The sequence below is a fragment of the Zingiber officinale genome, chromosome 6A (genome assembly GCF_018446385.1).
Source record: "Zingiber officinale cultivar Zhangliang chromosome 6A, Zo_v1.1, whole genome shotgun sequence".
NCBI classification, from domain to species: domain Eukaryota; kingdom Viridiplantae; phylum Streptophyta; class Magnoliopsida; order Zingiberales; family Zingiberaceae; genus Zingiber; species Zingiber officinale.
The window spans coordinates 116,329,688-116,350,663 of record NC_055997.1 but is presented as its reverse complement, the minus strand read 5'-3'; the positions used below and the strand labels follow the sequence as shown (position 1 = coordinate 116,350,663).

The 20,976-nt window shown below is 30.0% G+C and overlaps 1 protein-coding gene across 1 annotated transcript; it reads right to left on the bottom strand.

Moving 5' to 3' along the window:
* Positions 1-14,443: 14,443 nt before the first annotated feature.
* Positions 14,444-18,827, bottom strand: LOC121997626 (protein TIFY 6b-like). The gene is made up of 7 exons (XM_042552140.1): positions 18,631-18,827; positions 16,234-16,427; positions 15,845-16,134; positions 15,651-15,750; positions 15,204-15,555; positions 14,982-15,039; positions 14,444-14,821 (listed from the first exon to the last, which is right to left on the bottom strand). Exons 1-7 carry the CDS (start codon positions 18,701-18,703, stop codon positions 14,650-14,652), a joined length of 1,239 nt encoding a protein of 412 aa, XP_042408074.1. The 5' UTR covers positions 18,704-18,827; the 3' UTR covers positions 14,444-14,649.
* Between the last annotated feature and the right edge of the window lie 2,149 nt (positions 18,828-20,976).

The window sequence follows — 20,976 nt, the reverse complement described above, 5'->3', positions numbered from 1 at the left end:
TATTAATAATCAAAATCAAAACTCAAAAAATAAGACAATTGAAAATTTAAATGAAAAACTAATTAAATTTTCATCATAAGATAATACTTTAGGGGGGGAAATCTATCAAGAACTTTCTAATGATCACAGATAGAATTTATCAAATATTAATATTAATGAATAAAATAATTGTAATTCAAAAGAAGAAAAAGACAACTTAATAAATCATGAAGATATTTTTTGTAATAATATTGATTAAACTATTATTCAAAATATATATGATAAGCACAATGGAAAAATATAAATACAATTTTAATAGATTTATTAGTTGAAAATGGTTAAATTAGATAAATTAATATTTCTTTTCCAAATGATGAAAATTATAGATATTTTTTATGATTCATTACATTTGAAAATTGCCAAATAGAAAAAAAACATAATAGAAAATGGTTAATATATTCAAAAGAATTAGATAAAGTATTTTATTTTTATTGTAAATTATTTAGTCAAAAATTAATTATAATTTAATTAACATACGAAGGGTGTTTAGATTGAAAAAATATTACTGTTAAGCTTAAAAGTCATGAAACAAACCGTGAATATATCATAAATATGAATATTTGGATTGATATTGAGATAAGATTGCTTAAAAATAAAAACATTGATCAAAATTTACAAGAAAAATAAACAAGGAAAAAAAGAACATTGAAAGAATGTATTAATAAGAATTATTGTTATAATTAAAAATCTTGTAAAAAAACAATTTGGCTGGTACAAATGAGAACATTTATCAAGATAATAAAAAAAAATAGGTTTAATTAAAATGATTGCAGAATTTGATATTATAATACAAGAACGCCTTAAACATATTCAAAATGGTAAAATTAATAATCATTATCTTGGTCATAATATATAAAATGAGTTAATAAATATATTAGGAAAAGAAGTGTAGATATTTCAACAGGTTCAATAAAAAAATAAGAATAATTTGTAGAATTTTTAAAAGTAGATGATACGAAAAGGTCTTTTTAATACGCTTATTAATATAATAAAGAAAATTGAATTGGATGTAAATGACATGGTTTAGATTTACTTTTATAATTAAAAAATGTAAAAAAATAATAAATCCAAAATTAAAAACCGCACGGTATTCAACTTTATAAAAAAATAAAATTATTTTTCTAATGCATAGATAGCTTATAGAATATTATTAATTATAGTGTCGCTTCAACATAAAGAAGTTTTTAAAATTAAAATTAATAAAGTCTTATTTACGTTCAACAATATCTTAAGAAAAATTAAATAATCTAATAATTTTATCAATTAAAAAAAAATATTATCAAAACTTAAATATAAAAATTTAATTAATAATTTTACATCTCAACAACTTAGAAAACTAAATTTTATATAAAAAATATATTTTAAAGTTAATATTTTATTTTTTTTAAAAAGTCGGTCTAAATCTAAACGAAAAAAGATGAGGAAAAATTTTATTTTAAAAAATATATTAAAGATTTTTTTAATATAAGACCTCATGGAACCTTGAGACGATCCTAATTATTTATTAATTAACACTAGTTATAATAAAAAATGCATAAATAGATATTTATTGTATAAGTTGTATTATAAAAACCTACGTAATTTTGGTTCAAAAAATAGATATGTTAGAGAATTGTCATTAAAAAAAATATGTATAAGCATTATTATAAAAACGTACTAATTTTGTTTCAAGAAATGGATATTTTGAAAAAAATTGGAATAGTAATTTTTTTAAAAAAAAAACTTATGTGTAAACATTATTATAAAAACCAACTTAATTTTGGTTTAAAAAATGGATATTTTGGAGAAAATTCGAATCGTCATTTTTTTAAAAAAAAACTATCCATAAATTAATTAAATTGATTAAAAATTATTTTAATATTAATTAATCAAATCGAATTAAAATTTTATTAAAATCAAATTAATCTAATTAAATTAAAAATTAATTATTTCGATTAACATCGAATTAACTGAATTTGTTTAAAAAATAATAAAAATTTTCTACAAAATTAATATCAAATTAACTAAATTAATCAAGTACTCCTCTATACAGGGTCAAACTAAAAAGAAAGAAATGTAAAAATGTAATTGCAAAACAAACTGTATTAGAAATCAAACGGGAAAGAAAGAAATATAATCGGTAAAATAAATTGTGATCTGGTTGCTTCATAGGACTAGGGTTTAATAAACAGTCGAGTGTCCTTGATAGGCCGAAACGGACTCGAAGTAACAGACTCATCATCAAAATGTTTAACTTACCATTAGAAGGATTAGCAATAGTGGCATTAGCAACAAAGGTTTCTACTACAGCTTGGGAGATTTCCATTAGACTCGGGCAGACTCCGCTCCAGCCGATCCGTGAGCTTCTGTTATCAGAGCTTCGCTCTTAGTATGAAGATGGCCAAGATTGACCAATCCACATGGAAAGCCTCGTCTAAAGAAAAAAAAGATATTATGCGGCGGAGAATGCTAGCTATTAAAGTAATTGAAGCGGCATAGAAATCAACTAAATCAGTGCAGATTGGGTAGATTTGTATGCCAATTTAGCCGATTTCTGCACCGCTTCAATTACTTTAATACCTAGCCTTCTCCATAGTGCTGTGTTTTTTTTTTTGTCTAGATGAGGCTTTCCATGAGAATTATCAATAATCTTGGCCATCATTGGACTGGGAGCAAAGCTGTGGTAACAGAAGCTCACGGATCGGGTCAAGGACCATCGGAGAAGATGCCGACGTAGTTTAAACCCTAGTGGATGGTGGGGAGAGGGGGAGGTGGGAGAAGAGCTTACATAATCTCCAACCATAAAATCTATTTTGGTGTATTTTCAATACTAATTTGGTATCGTTGCAGCACTAAAAATTTTTCGTTAAAATTAATAATTTTATGGTACCATCACTGATTTGATAATGCGTGAATTTATTGGCGGTGAACAATTCAGAATTATGTAAAAGAGGACTGAAAATTAAAAATCTCAATCAATTCCACATCAAGGAGAAAGATCTAAATTCAATTCGTCTCAAGAAAAAGGAAAGGATTTCAAGATCCTTTGAATGACTCCAATAAATTTCATGATTATTTCGATGATTTATTAGAAAATGATTTTCCAGAATATTAAACATTGTTTTGTTTAGTTTGCAATGATATTATAGTTATTTAAGTGTATGTTTATTTTAGTGTTTTCGCATCTTTAAATTGTACGTTGACTATATGTTATCTATTTTATGTTAATGTAGTTTGAATGAAATTACCAATATTATAAATTTTAAAATATTTATAATCTTAGTAATATAATAAATATTTTAAATATTACTTATTTAAGTTAATAACTAATATAAATTTATAATATATAAAATTTACATAATAAATTAAATTAAATTAAATAATATTAATTTATAATATTTAAGAATATTTTAAATATAAATTTAATATTATAATATATTATATTAAAAACAAATTGTACTTGCACTAAAATAATGTAAGTGAAGTACAGCACCATCAAATTTAGGGATCTCGGTGGGAAGAAATTTGATATCCCTTTTATATCAAAATGATGCAAAAAGCCATCGATTCGAGATGGTCTTAGAGGCCTAGCCGAACGGGAGCAATCTTAGGGAAGAGAGAATGAAAGTCGCGGAACTAGTGAGAGTGGAGTGGGGTTACATAGAGATAGACATATAGTATGCCAATTTCTGCTTCGATCCCGATGCCCCTTGTCCAATACTTATTTCACAAAACCATCGTATTCCGAAAAAAAAAAAAAAATCAGAGGCCAGGAGGGGCTAACAGGGATGTCTTCCATAGTTCCTAGTGTTCCTTTTACTAAGCTTATTTATTAAGCTCGAAAAAATGAATAAATAATTAGGTTAGATAATGTTAAATTTAAGACGATCAATCTGATTTCATAAAATTTTTCAATCGATGATCAAAATAAATCAGAAAATATTCATGGCAGATGACTCAAAAACCTAACATCCTTTCGTCGTAAGTCTCATTTAAAGGAAAAATCCCTATAAATATGTCATAGCAAAAAATTGAACCATGGATGTTTAGGTAACAACTAGACACCATGGATGTTTAGGTAACAACTGGACACCCTTCTATTGTATCATAGCCCTAGGGACAATTTATTTATTTATTAAGCTTGAAAATAAAAAAAATGATAAGCCCAGCTAGCCCTCCGTTACCAGTCCGACCCCAAGAAATTTTTCCATCAGCCACCATAATAAATTGGAAAATGCTCGCACCGAGTGGCCCAAAAGTCTAGCATCAGCATTCTTTGGTTGCACGCCTCATTTTGAAGAAAAATTCTTACAAATACGTCATAGTTGGAGGATCAAACTGCAGGTGCCTAAATGACAACTTGGATGCCCTGCGACTGTACCATAGTCCCGGGGGCAAAAGTAAATTTATTTTTTAAGCTCGAATATGGTAAAAGGTAATTCGCTCACCCCCAACGCCCCCCGTCAATCCATCCCTAGGTCAACAGGGAGAAGGTAAATCAAAGGTGACTAATAACCACTAGTACGCCCAAGACATTGGGAAAGACATATTCGGACATGTCAAATTTTGACCTTTTAACCTAATACGGTAGCACCCCATGTCTTAACTATTGCACCGTCCTGAGAGAACTTTTTTTTTTAGCTTGAAAAAAATATCTCCGGAGCTATGGTGTCACGATAGGACATCTAAGTTATCACTCAGACATCTACGATTTGATCCCCAACTATGATGTATTTTCAAAAAAAAAAATCTTCAAATGAAACACGCAATCAAATGATGGTAACCTCTAAGATTGCTCATCGCACACACTTTTCGATTTATCCTGATGATCAATAAATTTTTTTTATAAAATCGAATTAATCACCTTAGAACTAGTCAATCAGATGAGAGAATATTTAAAATTTAGGCTAATAATATTTTAAGAGTAATCTTAATTAAATTTAAATTTTTTAAAAAGTTATAAAATGTATTTTAATATAATGATACTTTAAGAATTTAAAATTTAGGCTAATAATATTTTAAGAGTAATCTTAATTAAATTTAAAATTTTTAAAAAGTTATAAAATGTATTTTAATATAATGATACTTTATAGTAATTTTGATTAAATTTATATATATAATTGTACTTGTCATTACTAGTAATTTTGAAATACACATTGTCCAGACAATCATACACACCGATGTTATTTATTTATTTATTTACTTGATAATGTATATATGAAAGCAAAACCCATTCCCATGGAATTAGACTTTAAACCCAAGAGTTGAGATCATTACCACCTTGGAACCAAGTTGGCACCTCTCGTACACATAAAGTGATGCTACTTGGTACTGAGGGACTCCTCACTCTCAATACTGGACTTTTGATCTGCTGTGAGTGATGACTCCTTCCCGTTGCCAGAAAGAGATCGACGGAGGCGATAAGAAGAATCCGAGAGCTCCTCCGGCGGCCGAGTAAACCAGGGAGGCATCAGGCGATGGCATAAACCTCCTATAGCAACATTTTCATTTTGCTCCCAGAAGTTTTTCATAATTTTCACTTCATCCTGAGGAGTTTGAAAAATATGATTCGTTCTTGTTTTTCTATTTCATGGCCGTTGAATTTCCTGATTCCTCTTCCAAACACAGCTATACTCGAACAGTCGAACTCAAGCTTGAGAGTTAAACCTCCTTAATTGTTTTCGTACCTATTATTTTTATTTTTAATGCTAGGGCCCCAATTTTATTGGGATCCATTATATTAAAACAATTAAATAAATTTAATAATTAAAACTTAATTCTGGATAAGAGAAGATATTGGCGTTTAGATTTTAATAACTTCCATTTCCGTGCACAGCAGTCAAAGCAATTCATGTGGCACTCCTATATCTTACAACGGCGGCAGCCACTCCAATTAATTATATATTAATTATAATTATTATAATCTTTTACAACCCTATCAAAAACTATCACCGAATTTTATTTTTTTCATCGTATTCTTCTTTTCATAACCTCACTCGTTCTCTCAAGTCTCATGACTCTCATCTTCTATATTTTTATCCCTCATCGATGATTCTTTATTTTTATCCCTCATTATCTGATCAATAATTCTTTCAGTTTTAGAAGGTATACTTCGACCTTCTCAATCATCAAATAATATTTTTTTTTCTATCTTTTCTTCTTTCTTAAAATATTCTTTATCATTTTATATAAATAATAAATTATGGATAAAATAGACTCAAATATAGTTAGAAAAATAAATTATTAACAATTGTATAAAATTTTTCCCCCATTATTTTCTTTTTAGATGCACAAATTATTACATCACAAACCTAATTTATGCACTAAAAAATATAAAATATGATTTATAGATTTTTAATACTATATGCACTTATCTGATTTATTATATTACGTGCAATTTATTATAAACTACTTAAATTAATCGATTCAAATCAAATTTAATATTTAATATTTTCTTATTATATTTGTAAAAATTTAAAATATCATCAAATTAAAATTACACGTCGTAAATAAGGTTTTATTGTTGATTTAATTCTAAGTAATTTTATTTTGATAAAATAGTAGGGGAATTATATTTTCAAATATGTTTGTGAAAAAATATGATTCTGGATATATATAAAATGTATGACAAAAAGAAAAATAGAAGAATTTATTCAATTTCAAAAAGTTATACTTGATAGAGTTATTATTAATAATCAAAATAAAAACTTAGAAAATAATAAATTTTCATTGGAAAATAATACTTTAGGAAAAAAAATCTATCAAGAACTTTCTAATGATCAATAATAGAATTTATCAAATATTAATATTAATGAGTAAATTAATTGCAATTCAAAAGAAGAAAAAGAAGATTTAATAAATCATGAAGATAATTTTTGTAATAATATTGATTAAACTATTATTCAAAATATATATAATAAGCCGAATGAAAAAATATAAATTCAAATTTAATAGATTTATTAGTTGAAAAGGGTTAAATTAGATAAATTAATATTTCTTTTCCAAATGATAAAAATTCTAGACATTTTTCTATGATTCATTACATTTGAAAATTATCAAAAGAAAAATATAATAGAAAATGGTTGATATATTCAAAAGAATTAGATAAAGTATTTTGTTTTTGTTGTAAATTATTTAGTCAAAAATTAATTATAATTTAATTAACAAACGAAGGATGTCTAGATTGAAAAAAATCTTAGTGTCAAGCTTAAAAGTTATGAAACAAATAGTGAATATATTATAAATATGAATATTTGGATTAATATTGGAATGAGATCGCTTAAAAATAAAATCATTGATCAAATTTTACAAGAAAAAATAAATAAGGAAAAAAAGAACATTGAAAGAATGTATTAATAAGAATTATTGATATAGTTAAAAATCTTGTAAAAAAATAATTTGGCAATTTGTGGTACAAATGAGAAAATTTATCAAGATAATAATGAAAATTTTTTAGGTTTAATTCAAATGATTGAATTTGATCTTATAATACAAGAACACCTTAAACATATTAAAAATGGTAAAAATAATAATTATTATCTTAGTAGTAATATACAAAATGAGTTAATAAATATATTAGGAAAAGAAGTGTACAGGTCAATCAAAATAGAAGAATATTTTTTTGAATTTTTAAAAGTAGATGATACATGAAAAGGTCTTTTTAATACGCTTATTAATATAATAAAGAAGATTGAATTGGATGTAAATGACATAAGAGGACAAGGATATGATAATGAACCTACCATGAAAGGTAAACAACAAGGCGTACAAGAGAGATTGTTAGATATAAATTCTAGAGATTTTTATACATCTTGTGATTGTCATAGTCTTAATTTAGTACTATGTAATATGGCTAATTCTTGTCCTAGTGCAATTATATTTTTTGGTGTGATACAACTTATTTACTCATTATTTTCTTCATCTACAAAAAGATAGAATATTTTACAAGATCATATTTCTAATTTAACTCTTAAACCATTATCATAAAGAAAGTCATTTTGAAAGCATTAAAGCAATAAAATATCAAACTCCACAAATAAGAGAAACTTTATATAAACTAGTGATGATATAATATTTGCGGTTAATACTGTTAGTAAATTTTTACAATATAAAAATATAAACATTGCTATTGTATTAGAAAATGTAATTAGAAGAAATGAATATAGTGTTGGTGCAATATCCTTTAGGTCAAGGTTGACTGAGTTGACCAAGCTTAGGTCTTGGTCATAGTTTCGATGTTTGACAATACATGAAGACACATGGACAATGCAGGTGCAGTTGTTCATGTGGGGAGATTCTGATCAGGGATTGATCAGTGTGATTGAAGGAAAGTCAAGTAGGTCAAGAGTGACCGGATACCTGACTAGGAAGTCCTAACTGGTATGTTAGGCAGCAGAAGTGAAAGTCCTGGTGAGTGAAGCCAGGTAGAAGGAAAGCCCTAGTGAGTGAAGCTAGGCAGATTGAAAATCCTGGTGAGTGAAGCCAGGTGAAAGTCCTAGTGAGTGAAGCTAGGCAGAAGGAAATCCTGGTGAGTGAAGCCAAGTGAAAGTCCTGGTGAGTGAAGCCAGGTAAGGGAAAATCCAGATGGATCAAGGATGATCAGACATCTGGTGGAAGTCCAAGTAGGACAAGAGAGTGATCGGATACTTGGCACGACGAGTAAAGTCCAAGTGGGTCAAAGGGATTGACCAGACACTTGGTGGGAAGTCCTAGCAGGTCAAAGGAGTGACCAGATGCTAGGCATGATGTATCAACAGGTCAAGGTTGACCGGATGTTGGTTTGAGAGGCTTGGGACTTGGTTTTGGGCAAAACCAGTCTGGATCGATCGATGGATCGATCTAGAGAGGGATCGATCGGTGGATCGATCCAGAGCTTCCTAGCGAAGGCCCTCGGATCGATTCATGGATCGATCCAGATGTCCAAATCGATCGATGGATCGATTGGGACGCTGTTCGCTTGGAATAGCCGGATCGATCCGTGGATCGATCCAGCGTTTCAGAAACTCGGATCGATCCGTGGATCGATCCAAAGCCTCCCGATCGATTGGGAATATTCGAATCGATCGGGATCCGACCGTTGCGTCGTATTTGAGCTGCAGTGCGCTTCGGCACCTCTTCACCGTTTCATCTCAGATCTTCGCCAGCTCCTCCACAGCACTCTCAAAGCTCGTGATCGCCAGTTCTTGAAGGTTCTTGGAAGCTCTCCGAGTCAAGAGGCGGATCAAAGGCAAGAAGAGAAGTTAGGGTTAGGGTTTTCTGCATTCATTGTAAGCTTTGTGCTTGTATTTTGTTTCCCTTTCCTTCTTCTTGTACCGAGAGTCTTGTAGGGCTTCTCCGCCCTCGGTAGTTACCGAAAAGGAGTGTTTCATAGTGGAGGGTGCGTGCGTGGTGTGGATCCTTGGATTAGTCACCTTCTTTGGATGTGGATACCAAGTAAAATCCTAGTGTTAGCGTGGTTGTATTTGTTTCTGTATTTTTCGCTACATATTCTTGAAGAAACAAGCAACGCCAAGCAACGCCGAGCAACGCCAAGCACCGAGCGAACGCGACGAGCTATTCACCCCCCTCTCTAGCTACTTTTGGTCCTAAAATATAGAACTAAAATTTCATGAAAAATGTGTAATTAGAAGAAATAAACGATTTGATGGGAATAAAATTAATGATGTGAAACTTTCCCCTAAAGAATTTTTTAAAATTAATTACTTTAATTATATTATTGACCATGCTATTTATTTATTTCAAAATATATTTGAATAATTTAAAATATATTAAGTTAATTTAAATTTTTATAGGACGTAGAAAAATTAAAATTGCTTGATGATGAATTTTTAAAAATAAAATGTTTAAATCTTGAAAATTTTTTAACAACATGTTATTTGATATTGATGATTTAGATTTACTTTTAGAATTAAAAAATTAAAAGAAATAATAAATTCAAAATTAAAAACCGCACTTGCGATATTCAACCTTATAAAAAAATAAAATTATTTTACTAATGCATAGATAACTTATAGAATATTATTAACTATAGTATCGCTTTAACATAAAGAAGTTTTTTAAAATTAAAATTAATAAAGTCTAATTTACGTTCAACAATGTATTAAGAAAGATTAAATAATCTAGTAATTTTATCAATTAAAAAAAATTATTATTAACTCTTGAATATAAAAATTTAATTAATAATTTTACATCTCAACAATTTAGAAAACTAAATTTTATATAAAAAAATATTTTTTAAAGTTAATATTTTATTTTTTTAAAAAAAATTTAAACCTTGTCGGTCCAAATCTAAATGTAAAAAGATGAGGAAAAATTTTATTTTAAAAAATATATTAAAGATTTTTTTTACCTAGAACCTATATTTTAGAGAATTGTCATTTTAAAAAAATATGTATAAGCATTATTATAAAATCGTACTTAATTTTGTTTCAAGAAATGGATATTTTGGAGAAAAATTGGAATTGTCATTTTTTTAATAAAAAACTTATGTATAAGTATTATTATAAAAACCAACTTAATTTTGATTTAAAAAATACATATTTTGGAGAAAATTCGAATGTTATTTTAAAAAAAATTATGTATAAGCATTATTATAAAAACATTGAAAGACAAAAACAACCAATGAACCATGCTGCATAGCATAGATTTGTATATGTTAAGTTCTTTTTCTTCTTTGACTTGAAAAGAACACATGTGTTCCGTTCAAATTATTTCTTGATTTTCTCATGAATCGTATGCTTGTGATAATAGTAACAAAATTTTCTCAATTCTAATTGACCAGACATATTGTATCGATTCTTTTGAGTAATATATCTATAAATATTCGACGATTCCTTATTGACATCATTTTGGGCAAATCGGTACATTCTAAAATAACTATAACTCTTACATCCTTACCCTTAGCCATAAATCCCCTTTAAATTTTGTATGGGCTTAACTCTTACATTTTTGATCTAAGCTGAAGAAAACAACAAAAATAAATTAAATAGAAGTTACTAAGTTGAAATAGAAATTTTCTAAAAATTTCGTTACAATTATCATTAAATTCTTATTTATTCAAATTTAAATTAATTAAATTAATTTTAAAAATATTTTAATATTAGTTAATCAAATCAAATTAAAGTTTAATTAAAATCAAATTAATCTAATTAAATTAAAAATTAATTATTTCGGTTAACACCGAATTAATTGAATTTGTTTAAAAAATAATAAAAATTTTATACAAAATTAATATCAAATTAACTAAAATAACTAAATACTTACCTCTATAAAGGTCAAACTAAAAATAAAGAAATGTAAATTGCAAAATAAACTGTGATCTAGCTGCTTCATAGAAATCAAACTGTGATCAAACTAAATTGCAAAACCAATTGTATTAGAAATCAAACTAAAAAGAAAGAAATATAATTGGTAAAATAAACTGTGATCTAGCTGCTTTATAGGACTAGGTTTTAATCAGCAGTCGGGGTGTCCTCGATGGGCTGAAACGGACTCGAGGTAACAGACTCATCATCAAAATGTTTAACTCACCATTAGAAGGATTAGCAACAGTGGCATTGGCAGCAAAGGTTTCTGCTACAGCTTGGGAGATCTCCATTAGACTCGGGCGGACTCCGCTCTAGTAGATCTGTGACCTTCCGTTATCGGAGCTTCGCTCTTAGTATGAAGATGGCCAAGATTCTTGACCAATCCAATGGGAAGCCTCGTCTAAAGAAAAAAAAAAAATATTACACGGCGGAGAATGCTAGCTATTAAAGTAATTGAAGCGGCATAAAAATCAACTAAATCGGTGCAGATTGGGTAGATTTGTGTGCCAATTTAACCGATTTCTACACCGCTTCAATTACTTTAATAACTAGCCTTCTCCATAGTGCTGTGTTTTTTTGTCTAGATGAGACTTTCCATGAGAATTATCAATAATCTTGGCCATCATTGGACTGGGAGCAAAGCTCTGGTAATAGAAGTTCACGAATCGGGTTGAGGACCACGCGAGAAGATGACGACATAATCTAAAACCTAGTGGATGGTGGGGAGAGGGGGAGGTGGGAGAGGAGATTAGATCATCTCTAACCACAAAATCTATTTTGGTGTATTTTCAATACTAATTTAGTGTCGTTGCAGCACTAAAAATTTTTCAACTCCAACAATAGACACCATTTCCTCCCTAAAAGGAATATTCCTATAATATTCTATTTTTCCAACTTATAATTTATTATCAACCTACATATTAATTCGTTAAATATTTTTATTGCAATAATAATTACTATTAAAATTAATAATTTTATGGTACCGATGATCCGATAATGCGTGAATTTATTGACGGTGAACAAATCAGAATTATGTAAATGATGATTGAAAACCAAAAATCTAAATCAATTCCACATCAAGGAGAATGATCTAAATTCAATTCGTTTCAAGAAGAAGGACAAGGATTTCAAGAATCTTTGAATGACTCCAATAAATTTTATGATTATTTCGATGGTTTATTAGAAAGTGATTTTTCAAAATATTAAACATCATTTTATTTAGTATTACAATGTTATTATAGTTATTTAAATGTGTGTTTATTTGTTTGTTGCATATTTAAATTGTATATTGTACTATATGTTATCTATTTTATATTAATGTAATTTGAAATTTTAAATGTTTAATTGTGTGTTTGTTATGAAATTACCAATATTATAAATTTTAAAATATTTATAATCTTAATAATATAACAAATATTTTAAATATTACTTATTTAAGTTAACAACTAATGTAAATTTATAATATATAAAATTTACATAATAAATTTAATTAAATTAAATAATATTAATTTATAATATTTAAGAATATTTTTAAATATAAATTTAATATTATAATATATTATATTAAAAACAAATCGTACTTATACCAAAATGGTGTAAATGAACAATATAACACCATCAAATTTAGGGGTCTCCATGGAAAAAGATTTGGTGTCCCTTTCACACCAAAATGGTACAAAAAGCCACTGATTTGAGATGGTCTTAGAGACCTAGCCGAACGGGAGCAATCTTAGGCAACAGAGAATGAAAGTGGCGGAATTAGTGAGGGTGGAGTGGGGTTATATAGAGATATACAGGTAGTCATGCCAATTTCTGCTTCCACCCGATGCCCCTTGTCCAATACTTATTTCACAAAACCACCGTATTCTAAAAAAACAAAAAAAAAAAAACAAAAAATCAAAGGCCAGGAGGGGGCAAAGGGGGGCTAACAGGAATGCCTTCCATAGTTCGAAGTGTTCCTTTTACTAAGCTTATTTATGAAGCTCGAAAAAATGAATAAATAATTAGGTTAGATAACGTTAAATTTAGAAAGATCGATCCGATTTCATAAATTTTTTTTATCGATTATCAAAATAAATCAGAAAATATTCGGTCTAAAAACCTAACATCCTTTCATCGTGAGTCTCATTTGAAGGAAAAATTTCTATAAATACACCATAACTAAGAATCGAACCATTGATGTTTAGATAACAACTGGATGCTTTTCTATTGTACCATAGCCCCAGGGACAATTTATTTGTTTATTAAGTTTGAAAATAAAAAAAATGATAAGCCCAGCTAACCCTCGATGATCAGTCTGACCCTAAGAAATTTTTCCATCGACCATCAGAATAAATTGAAAAATGCTCGCACCGAGTGGCCCAAAAGTCTAGCATCAACATTCTTTAGTTGCACGCCTCATTTTGAAGAAAAATTCTTACAAATGCGCCATAGTTGGAGGATCGAACTGCAGGTGTCCAAATGACAACTTGGATGTCCTGCTGCGATACCATAGTCCCGAGGGCAAAAGTAAATTTATTTTTTAAACTCGAATATGGTAAAAGGTAATTCGCTCACCCCCAACGCTCCCCGTCAATCCATCCCTAGACCAACAGGGAGAAGGTAAATCAAATGTGACTAATAACCATTAGTACGACCAAGATATTGGGAAAGACATACTCAGATATGCCAAATTTTAACCTTTTGACCTAATATGATAGCACCTCATGTCTTAACTATTACACCGTCCTGAGAGAATTTATTTTTTTAGCTTAAAAAAAAATAACCCCGGAGCTATGATGTCACGATAGGACATCTAAGTTATCACTCAGACATCCACGATTTGATCCCCAACTATAATGTATTTCCAAAAATATTTTCTCCAAATGAAGCACGCAATCAAAGGATGGTAGCCTCTTAGATTGCTCAACGCACACGTTTTCCGATTTATTCTAATGGTCGATAAAAATATTTTATAGAACCGAACTAATCACCCTAGAACTAGTAAATCAAATGATAGAGAATTTAAAAATTAAGTTAATAATATTTTAAGAGTAATTTTAATTAAATTTAAATTTTTTAAAAAGTTATAAAATGTATTTTAATATAATGATACTTTATAGTAATTTTGATTAAATTTATATATATAATTGTACTTGTCATTACTAGTAATTTTGAAATAAACATTGTCCAGACAATCATACACACCGATGTTATTTATTTATTTACTTGATAATGTATATATGAAAGCAAAACCCATTTCCATGGAATTAGACTTTAAACCCAAGAGTTGAGATCATTACCACCTTGGAACCAAGTTGGCACCTCTCGTACACATAAAGTGATGCTACTTGGTACTGAGAGACTCCTCACTCTCAATACTGGACTTTTGATCTGCTGTGAGTGATGACTCCTTCCCGTTGCCAGAAAGATTGATATCAGTTAATGAAGATAAGCTTGATACATTGCCACTCTCTGGGGTTATCTTGGAGCAAGAGTAGGGCATGGCACTGGTTAACCTAACAAAGGTAGAAGATTTGTAACTACTAGCAGTTTTTAAATGTAGTTCTACAAAGTCATGGAAAACCCAGTAGCAAAGAAGTGAGACAGCAAGAGAACAATCATAACCCAGTGAGTACTTGAAGCATAAAGGAGTGAGTTTAACACAATAAAACCAACCTCTCCTTGCGTTTTTCTAGGAAACGTGTTAGTGATGCCTTCCGAGCTTGAGGAACGGCTGCAAATAGGCAACCAGTGTCATATTATCAAAATTGTGAGCTAATAGTTAGTTTTGCAAGGCAAGAAAACGATTTAACTGAGATGTGATTAGATGAACTAGAAAATATGGTCTCTACTGATAGCGTTCATAATTAAATAAACTCAGAATATTGGAGGAATCACCTTTTGGAATGTTAATTTCTGCAGTTTGCAAGCAGAAAACAGCAGATGAAATTGTGGCAGCCCCTTGCTCGTTTGCTGCTAGTTGAAAAGCAGCTTTAGAATCTGCTGCATTGCTATTCATTCTAAAACCACCTAGTGAGCTAGCCACTGAATGTGATGTGACTGATGATGAAATACACTGCTTCTTCGGCGTAGGGATTATGGCATGCTTCTTATTTGTCCTTGAATCAATAGATCCTGCCATTTTGGTTGGACCCATTGATGTGGTTGGTATGGGTGCATGGGCTGTTTGATCCATAATATTAGAATTCATATTGGATCCCTGGCTTGCCAAAGAAATAATCTCTTGTACCTGAAAAAATAAAACATTTGATGACATAGCTTCACAAACATGCTATCTCTTATATCTCACAAATGGCATAAACACCATTGAACATAAATACTAACCTTGTCTGATGAAACATCATCATACACATTCACATGACCAGCATAAAAGATAGTTAATTGAGCAGTCATTTTAGCGGGCCATGAAGTATTCCTGATGAAACTAATCAAATATACCACAATGTCACCAATAAATGAAAAACTAATGTTGATAAGAACAATAGAGAACTTGTACCAAAAGCCTGAACATGTCTTACAAGCTGCCAGGATGACCTAAAAAGTTACTGGGGCCAATTTGACCACCAAGAAATTGTTGCTTCGGATAGGCAACTCTTACATTAGGGTTATTATGTGCATATTGGATGTTGGAGAAAGGGCTGCTGTTAGTGTCAGGAAAGCCATGGTCCAAGAAGACAGGAAATGTTGGGAGTTCATTCAATCGGTGGTGCAACTGGTGGTGCAAAGCAGAGAAGGATTCTGCTTTAGAAGGCTGATATGCATACAGGGGATTTTGACTGAAGCCTTGTTTATCAAAACCCAAACAATTCTACATAAGCATGACACCAAATTTGTCACTTTGGTAAGGTATTATTAGAACGATTCATGAATCGTGATATATAAAACTAACATGTAAAAGATAATATACCTGAGCTGCTAAAACATGGGGAGTTTTCTGATTAACCTCAATGGCATCCATCAAAGATAAATGATGAAATCTTGAAGATGAATGGTTATTAAAGACATGTCTCCTAGGCTTCTCTTCTGGTGGACACTTGGGGAACCTGAACTGCTGGGTGGTAGATACCATATTTGAGAAAGGCCACTTCACTGATGGGAGAGCTGAAGTTCAAAACCAAAATACACAAGGCAATCATACAGCACAACCAAAATTACTGATCAGAAATCCTGTAAGACTCATCAACCCAAATGACAATAAATAAATCCACCATAAAATCAAAATATCAGTTATTTGTGACAAATGCTCTCTTTCTTAACAATGTTTCTTGTCATGTAAAAGATATTATCTCATGCAAATTTATAGATGTAGAAACTAGAGCAACAAGAGATCATAAAAATTCCTTGCATGTCAGAATATGAATTTAATGAGTTATTTATGACAGTGTTATTAATAATAATTTTTTAAAAAAGGTATAGAAGTATATAGTCATGAAAAGTATATAATGGATCACTATACAAATGGAAATAAAGAAGATTCAGTTGCCAAGGCTAACTAAAGAGGAGTATTAAGAATACTACATAATGTTTAACCGTTGCACTTGCAAATGCAAGTCTTATTTCTGATTAACGTTGCTTTCAACATTGCTTGGCTTTAAAGGAATTCTAATCACCACTGCTGTAGACAGTAGCTGCAATAACTGAGAATTTTAGTCATAATTACCAAACCACACCCTCGAATATTTTGTTCTTTTACCAAATCATTCCCCAGCGCAATTTTGATTCAAATTACCCTTGATTTTTTATATCTACATTTTATCATCTGACAAGTTAATTTGCAAATTGGTAATTGACTTGAGCCTCAAAGGACTCAAATTTACATAAAATTGAGGTTTGACATACCTGAAATAAACCAAAATAGGTCGAAAGGTACCTAAAAGTGTTTTTTTTGTCAAGATAAAAACAAAAAAAATCAGATTTGCGAATCCACTTGCAGAATATTTTGTGCATTTTTTCATTCTAATACAATTAGGTTCCAAAAAAAAAAAAAAGGTAGCCCGGTGCACGAAGCTCCCGCCATGCGGGGTCCTGGGGAAGGATCTATTGTACGCAGTCTTATCCTGCTTTTTTGCAAGAGGGTGTTTCCAGGATTCGAACCCGTGACCTTTTTGGTCACATGGCAACAACTTTACTGTTGCGCCAAAACTCTGCTTCAATTAGGTTCCAAATACCCCAATATTATATTTGTTGGTAATACTCAAAAATATAGTTTTTAACCCAAAAAAACTCGTGGATCATCATTCAAATTGTACTTGCATTTTTCCAGTAGTGGTTAAAATATAGCTTTTAATCCAAAATATACTTGGGTCTGATTTGATAAATCCGCATAATTTGAATGTCAAATTGGCAAACAAACATATGATTCTTTGGTGTTGGCATTTTTTTAAAATAAAAATTAAGCATGGCCTATTCTTCATAATGGGTTTCTCACATCTTATTTATTTTCTTCCTTAAATTTCTTTCAATTCATGAGGCAATGGCATAGAGAATTGGCCTATGGTTTCTTTTACAACGGATGATTAGAGACAACTAATCTGTCAGATTACCTTGAATAGGTAATACAATAAAAGGGCAGCCCGATGCACGAAGCTCTCGTCATATCGGGTCCCAGAGAAGGATCCATTGTACGCAACCTTATCTTACTTTTTGCAAGAGGCTATTTTAAGGATTCAAACCCGTGATCTTTAGGTCACAAAGCAACAAATTTACCGTTGCGCCAAGCTCCCCTTCTGAATAGGTAATACAATGATTTTTATTAATCTTTCAGTGTGCTAAAGAAAAAATAGTAGAAATAAGATCTAATTCTTCTTCTTCTTTGTTAATTTCACAGTATAATATGATGATTTTACAGCAGATAAGGCAATCTAATCTTTTAGGAAATGGAGACAGCCAACACCGATAAAAATAAATCGTCGAGCAAACATAACTAGGAAATCACTATGATCCAAAAAAAAAAAATCATAATTTAGTAGAGAACAATGGCTAATCCACCATAAAAAGCTTAATATATCCGTAGCTTACTCCTATAAATCACTACAATAGGAAAATTTCCTGGCAATTTTATCTTGAACAAAGGCTAATCCACTATAAACGTAATACATCGTTAGCTGACAATCAGCTGAACATTAAAATAGCTTATTACATTTCATCAAACAGTTTAGCAAAAATCAGATCCTCAGCAAACCTACAGCTCCAGTTCCAAAAATAAACAGGAAGAAAAAAACATATGAAGAATAGAACCAACCCTAGGACCTAGGCTCATGGATCCAACAGACACGCTTATAGAACGATTATAAAATTAGCACACCTGCTTCGCAGCGGCCCGCGGCGGCGCCGTCGCCTGAATCCCGCCCGAGGATTCCAAGGAAGTCCCTCTCCATCGCTGGATCCGATTGAAAAATAAATCAAGTCGATGCAACCCTCCGACCCTCCCTTTATCTAAATCTCTCCTCTTCGCGACGCCACCGAAGTCTTGGATAGCTCTGTGACGGATTCATTTGTTTTCTTTTCTTTATATTATCGAACTGGAAATTAAGAGGTTACCGGGTGGCGCCGGTGGAAGCCCACGTGCGGCCACAAAGGAATCGACAAAGACGCGGGATGACGGCGACGTGCCGGCGTGGGTAGCCGGATCGGCTTGAGCTGAGCCGAATAAATCGGCTTCACAACTCACAAGCATCCCGGCACAGACGGTAAACAATTCAAATCGAGTTAAGTTGTAAAATGATCAAATTTATTTAATAAGCTAAAGCAAAAGTTTAAAATGAACTCAATTATTAAAATAATTATTGAAGTTTAGTTTCATTATTTATGAGAGTTTAGTTCATATATATATTATTAAATTTTCAGATTCATTTAATTGTTTAAAATTTTAATGTAAAAATAAAATATAATAATTTTAATTAAAATCATATCATTTAGTTACTAAAAAAATATGCATAGACTCGAATGACCTTCTAAAATGCACTTAATATTTTATTTTAAAATTCTAGTACAAAATATCAATATAATAATTTTGCATCAAAATTCTACATGCTTTTTAATTTTAATTTACAATTCAAAATATATTTTTTAAAATATTACTTAATTCCTGATTCATATGGTAATTTTAAAAATAAGTAGTTTTATATCACTTCACTCTTTATTATTATATTTTAAAAAATATATTATTTGTGATCTATTAATTTTTAAAACTATATTTTATTAATAATTTTAATCAAAACAAATATTATAGTGCCCAAAACCAATCCATATTAACACTATACATAACTAGAGTAGGTCAAAATATTTAATTGAAACAATATTGATTTATTAGCCATAATTATAAATTTTTAGAAAAAATATCTCTCAACTAAATTGTTAAATAAAAAAGATTGTAATTAGTTTCATAGGAAGAATTAGTCATTAATATAATTGCTATATAGGGTAACTCTAATTTAAGGATTTATTTAAGATTTAGAAATATATATGTATTAAAAATTGACAGGTTTAAATTTTAATACATATAAAATTTATATGTATAAAAATGTATAAAATTTATTTTATATATATATATATATCCAAATTTTTGTAAAATATAATTTAGGATGTATAAATTTATATGTTATGTAAATTTTTATTATGTATAAAAAATTTATTATGCATATATAGTTTGTAATAAATTTGAGATATAGATAAATTTTTCCATAGAAAAAAAATAATATGAAAATTAATGTATATAAAATTTTAGTTTGTTATAGAACCATTCAAATTTCCTTTGGGATAGATTTGGCATAACCTTGTATATAAATCCCCCTATGATATTCGAATAGGGAGTTTTGGGAAGAAAGAAAATTAAAGATCCCCTTAACACTCCCAAACCGTTGCCCCTAGAGCTTTCACCCTCACCAATTCCCGTCAATCATCAAACTCCAAACAAAGGAGAGGAGGAGGGAGGGGTTTTGATAGCAAAGGTTTAAGCCATGTTCTATACTTTGTTATGTTTTATTTAATTCCTTAAATTCATGGATGTTTAGATGCCCTTAAAGTTCGATTTTAATGGTGTTAGGAGGCCTTGAAATCTTCATGTTTTGATAGTTGTACCACATCATGTAATTATGCACATTCTCTACTTGTACATGCATTAGTTAGTTCTTGTAACTTAATGGAATACGGTTTATATGGAAGTTATTATCCTCACTATTGTTAGAGGTTGCTAAACATGTTCTTACTCTACAATCATAACCATGTTGTTTTTTTTTGTACTTAGAAGTTAGTAAATTTCTTATGTTCAAAATGATTTGTAAAATTTGTAGATTTCGGATTATGTAAGAATTATTTTCCTCGCTATTTTTAGGGGTTAATAATCATGTTTTTACTTTACAATCATTCTTAGGATCTTTTACTTGTTTCCAGTTAGCAATTATGTTTTGATATCATTAAAATACAAATTAGTTTCGGACTAGGGTTAGGTGGTTATAAAGCCAACCGTGTATTGATGTCTTGGCATGTTATATTAGTCACTGATTTTGTTTTTAGGGATTTAAAATGATGTGAAGCCAACCATATTTGATGCCTTAGCCATGTTTATGTAGTGATCATGTTTATGTTTATGTTTATGTTTATGTATATGTTTATGTTCATGCTTGTGTAGTGATCATATGTCTAGGTACAT

Coding starts and splice junctions, on each gene's coding strand:
- LOC121997626 (XM_042552140.1), bottom strand. CDS start 18,703: ATGGAGAGGGACTTCCTTGGAATCCTCGGGCGGGATTCAGGCGACGGC. Junction 15,751..15,844: donor TTAGGTCATCCTGGCAGCTT/GTAAGACATGTT, acceptor ATATTTGATTAG/TTTCATCAGGAATACTTCAT. Junction 15,040..15,203: donor AGAAATTAACATTCCAAAAG/GTGATTCCTCCA, acceptor GCCTATTTGCAG/CCGTTCCTCAAGCTCGGAAG.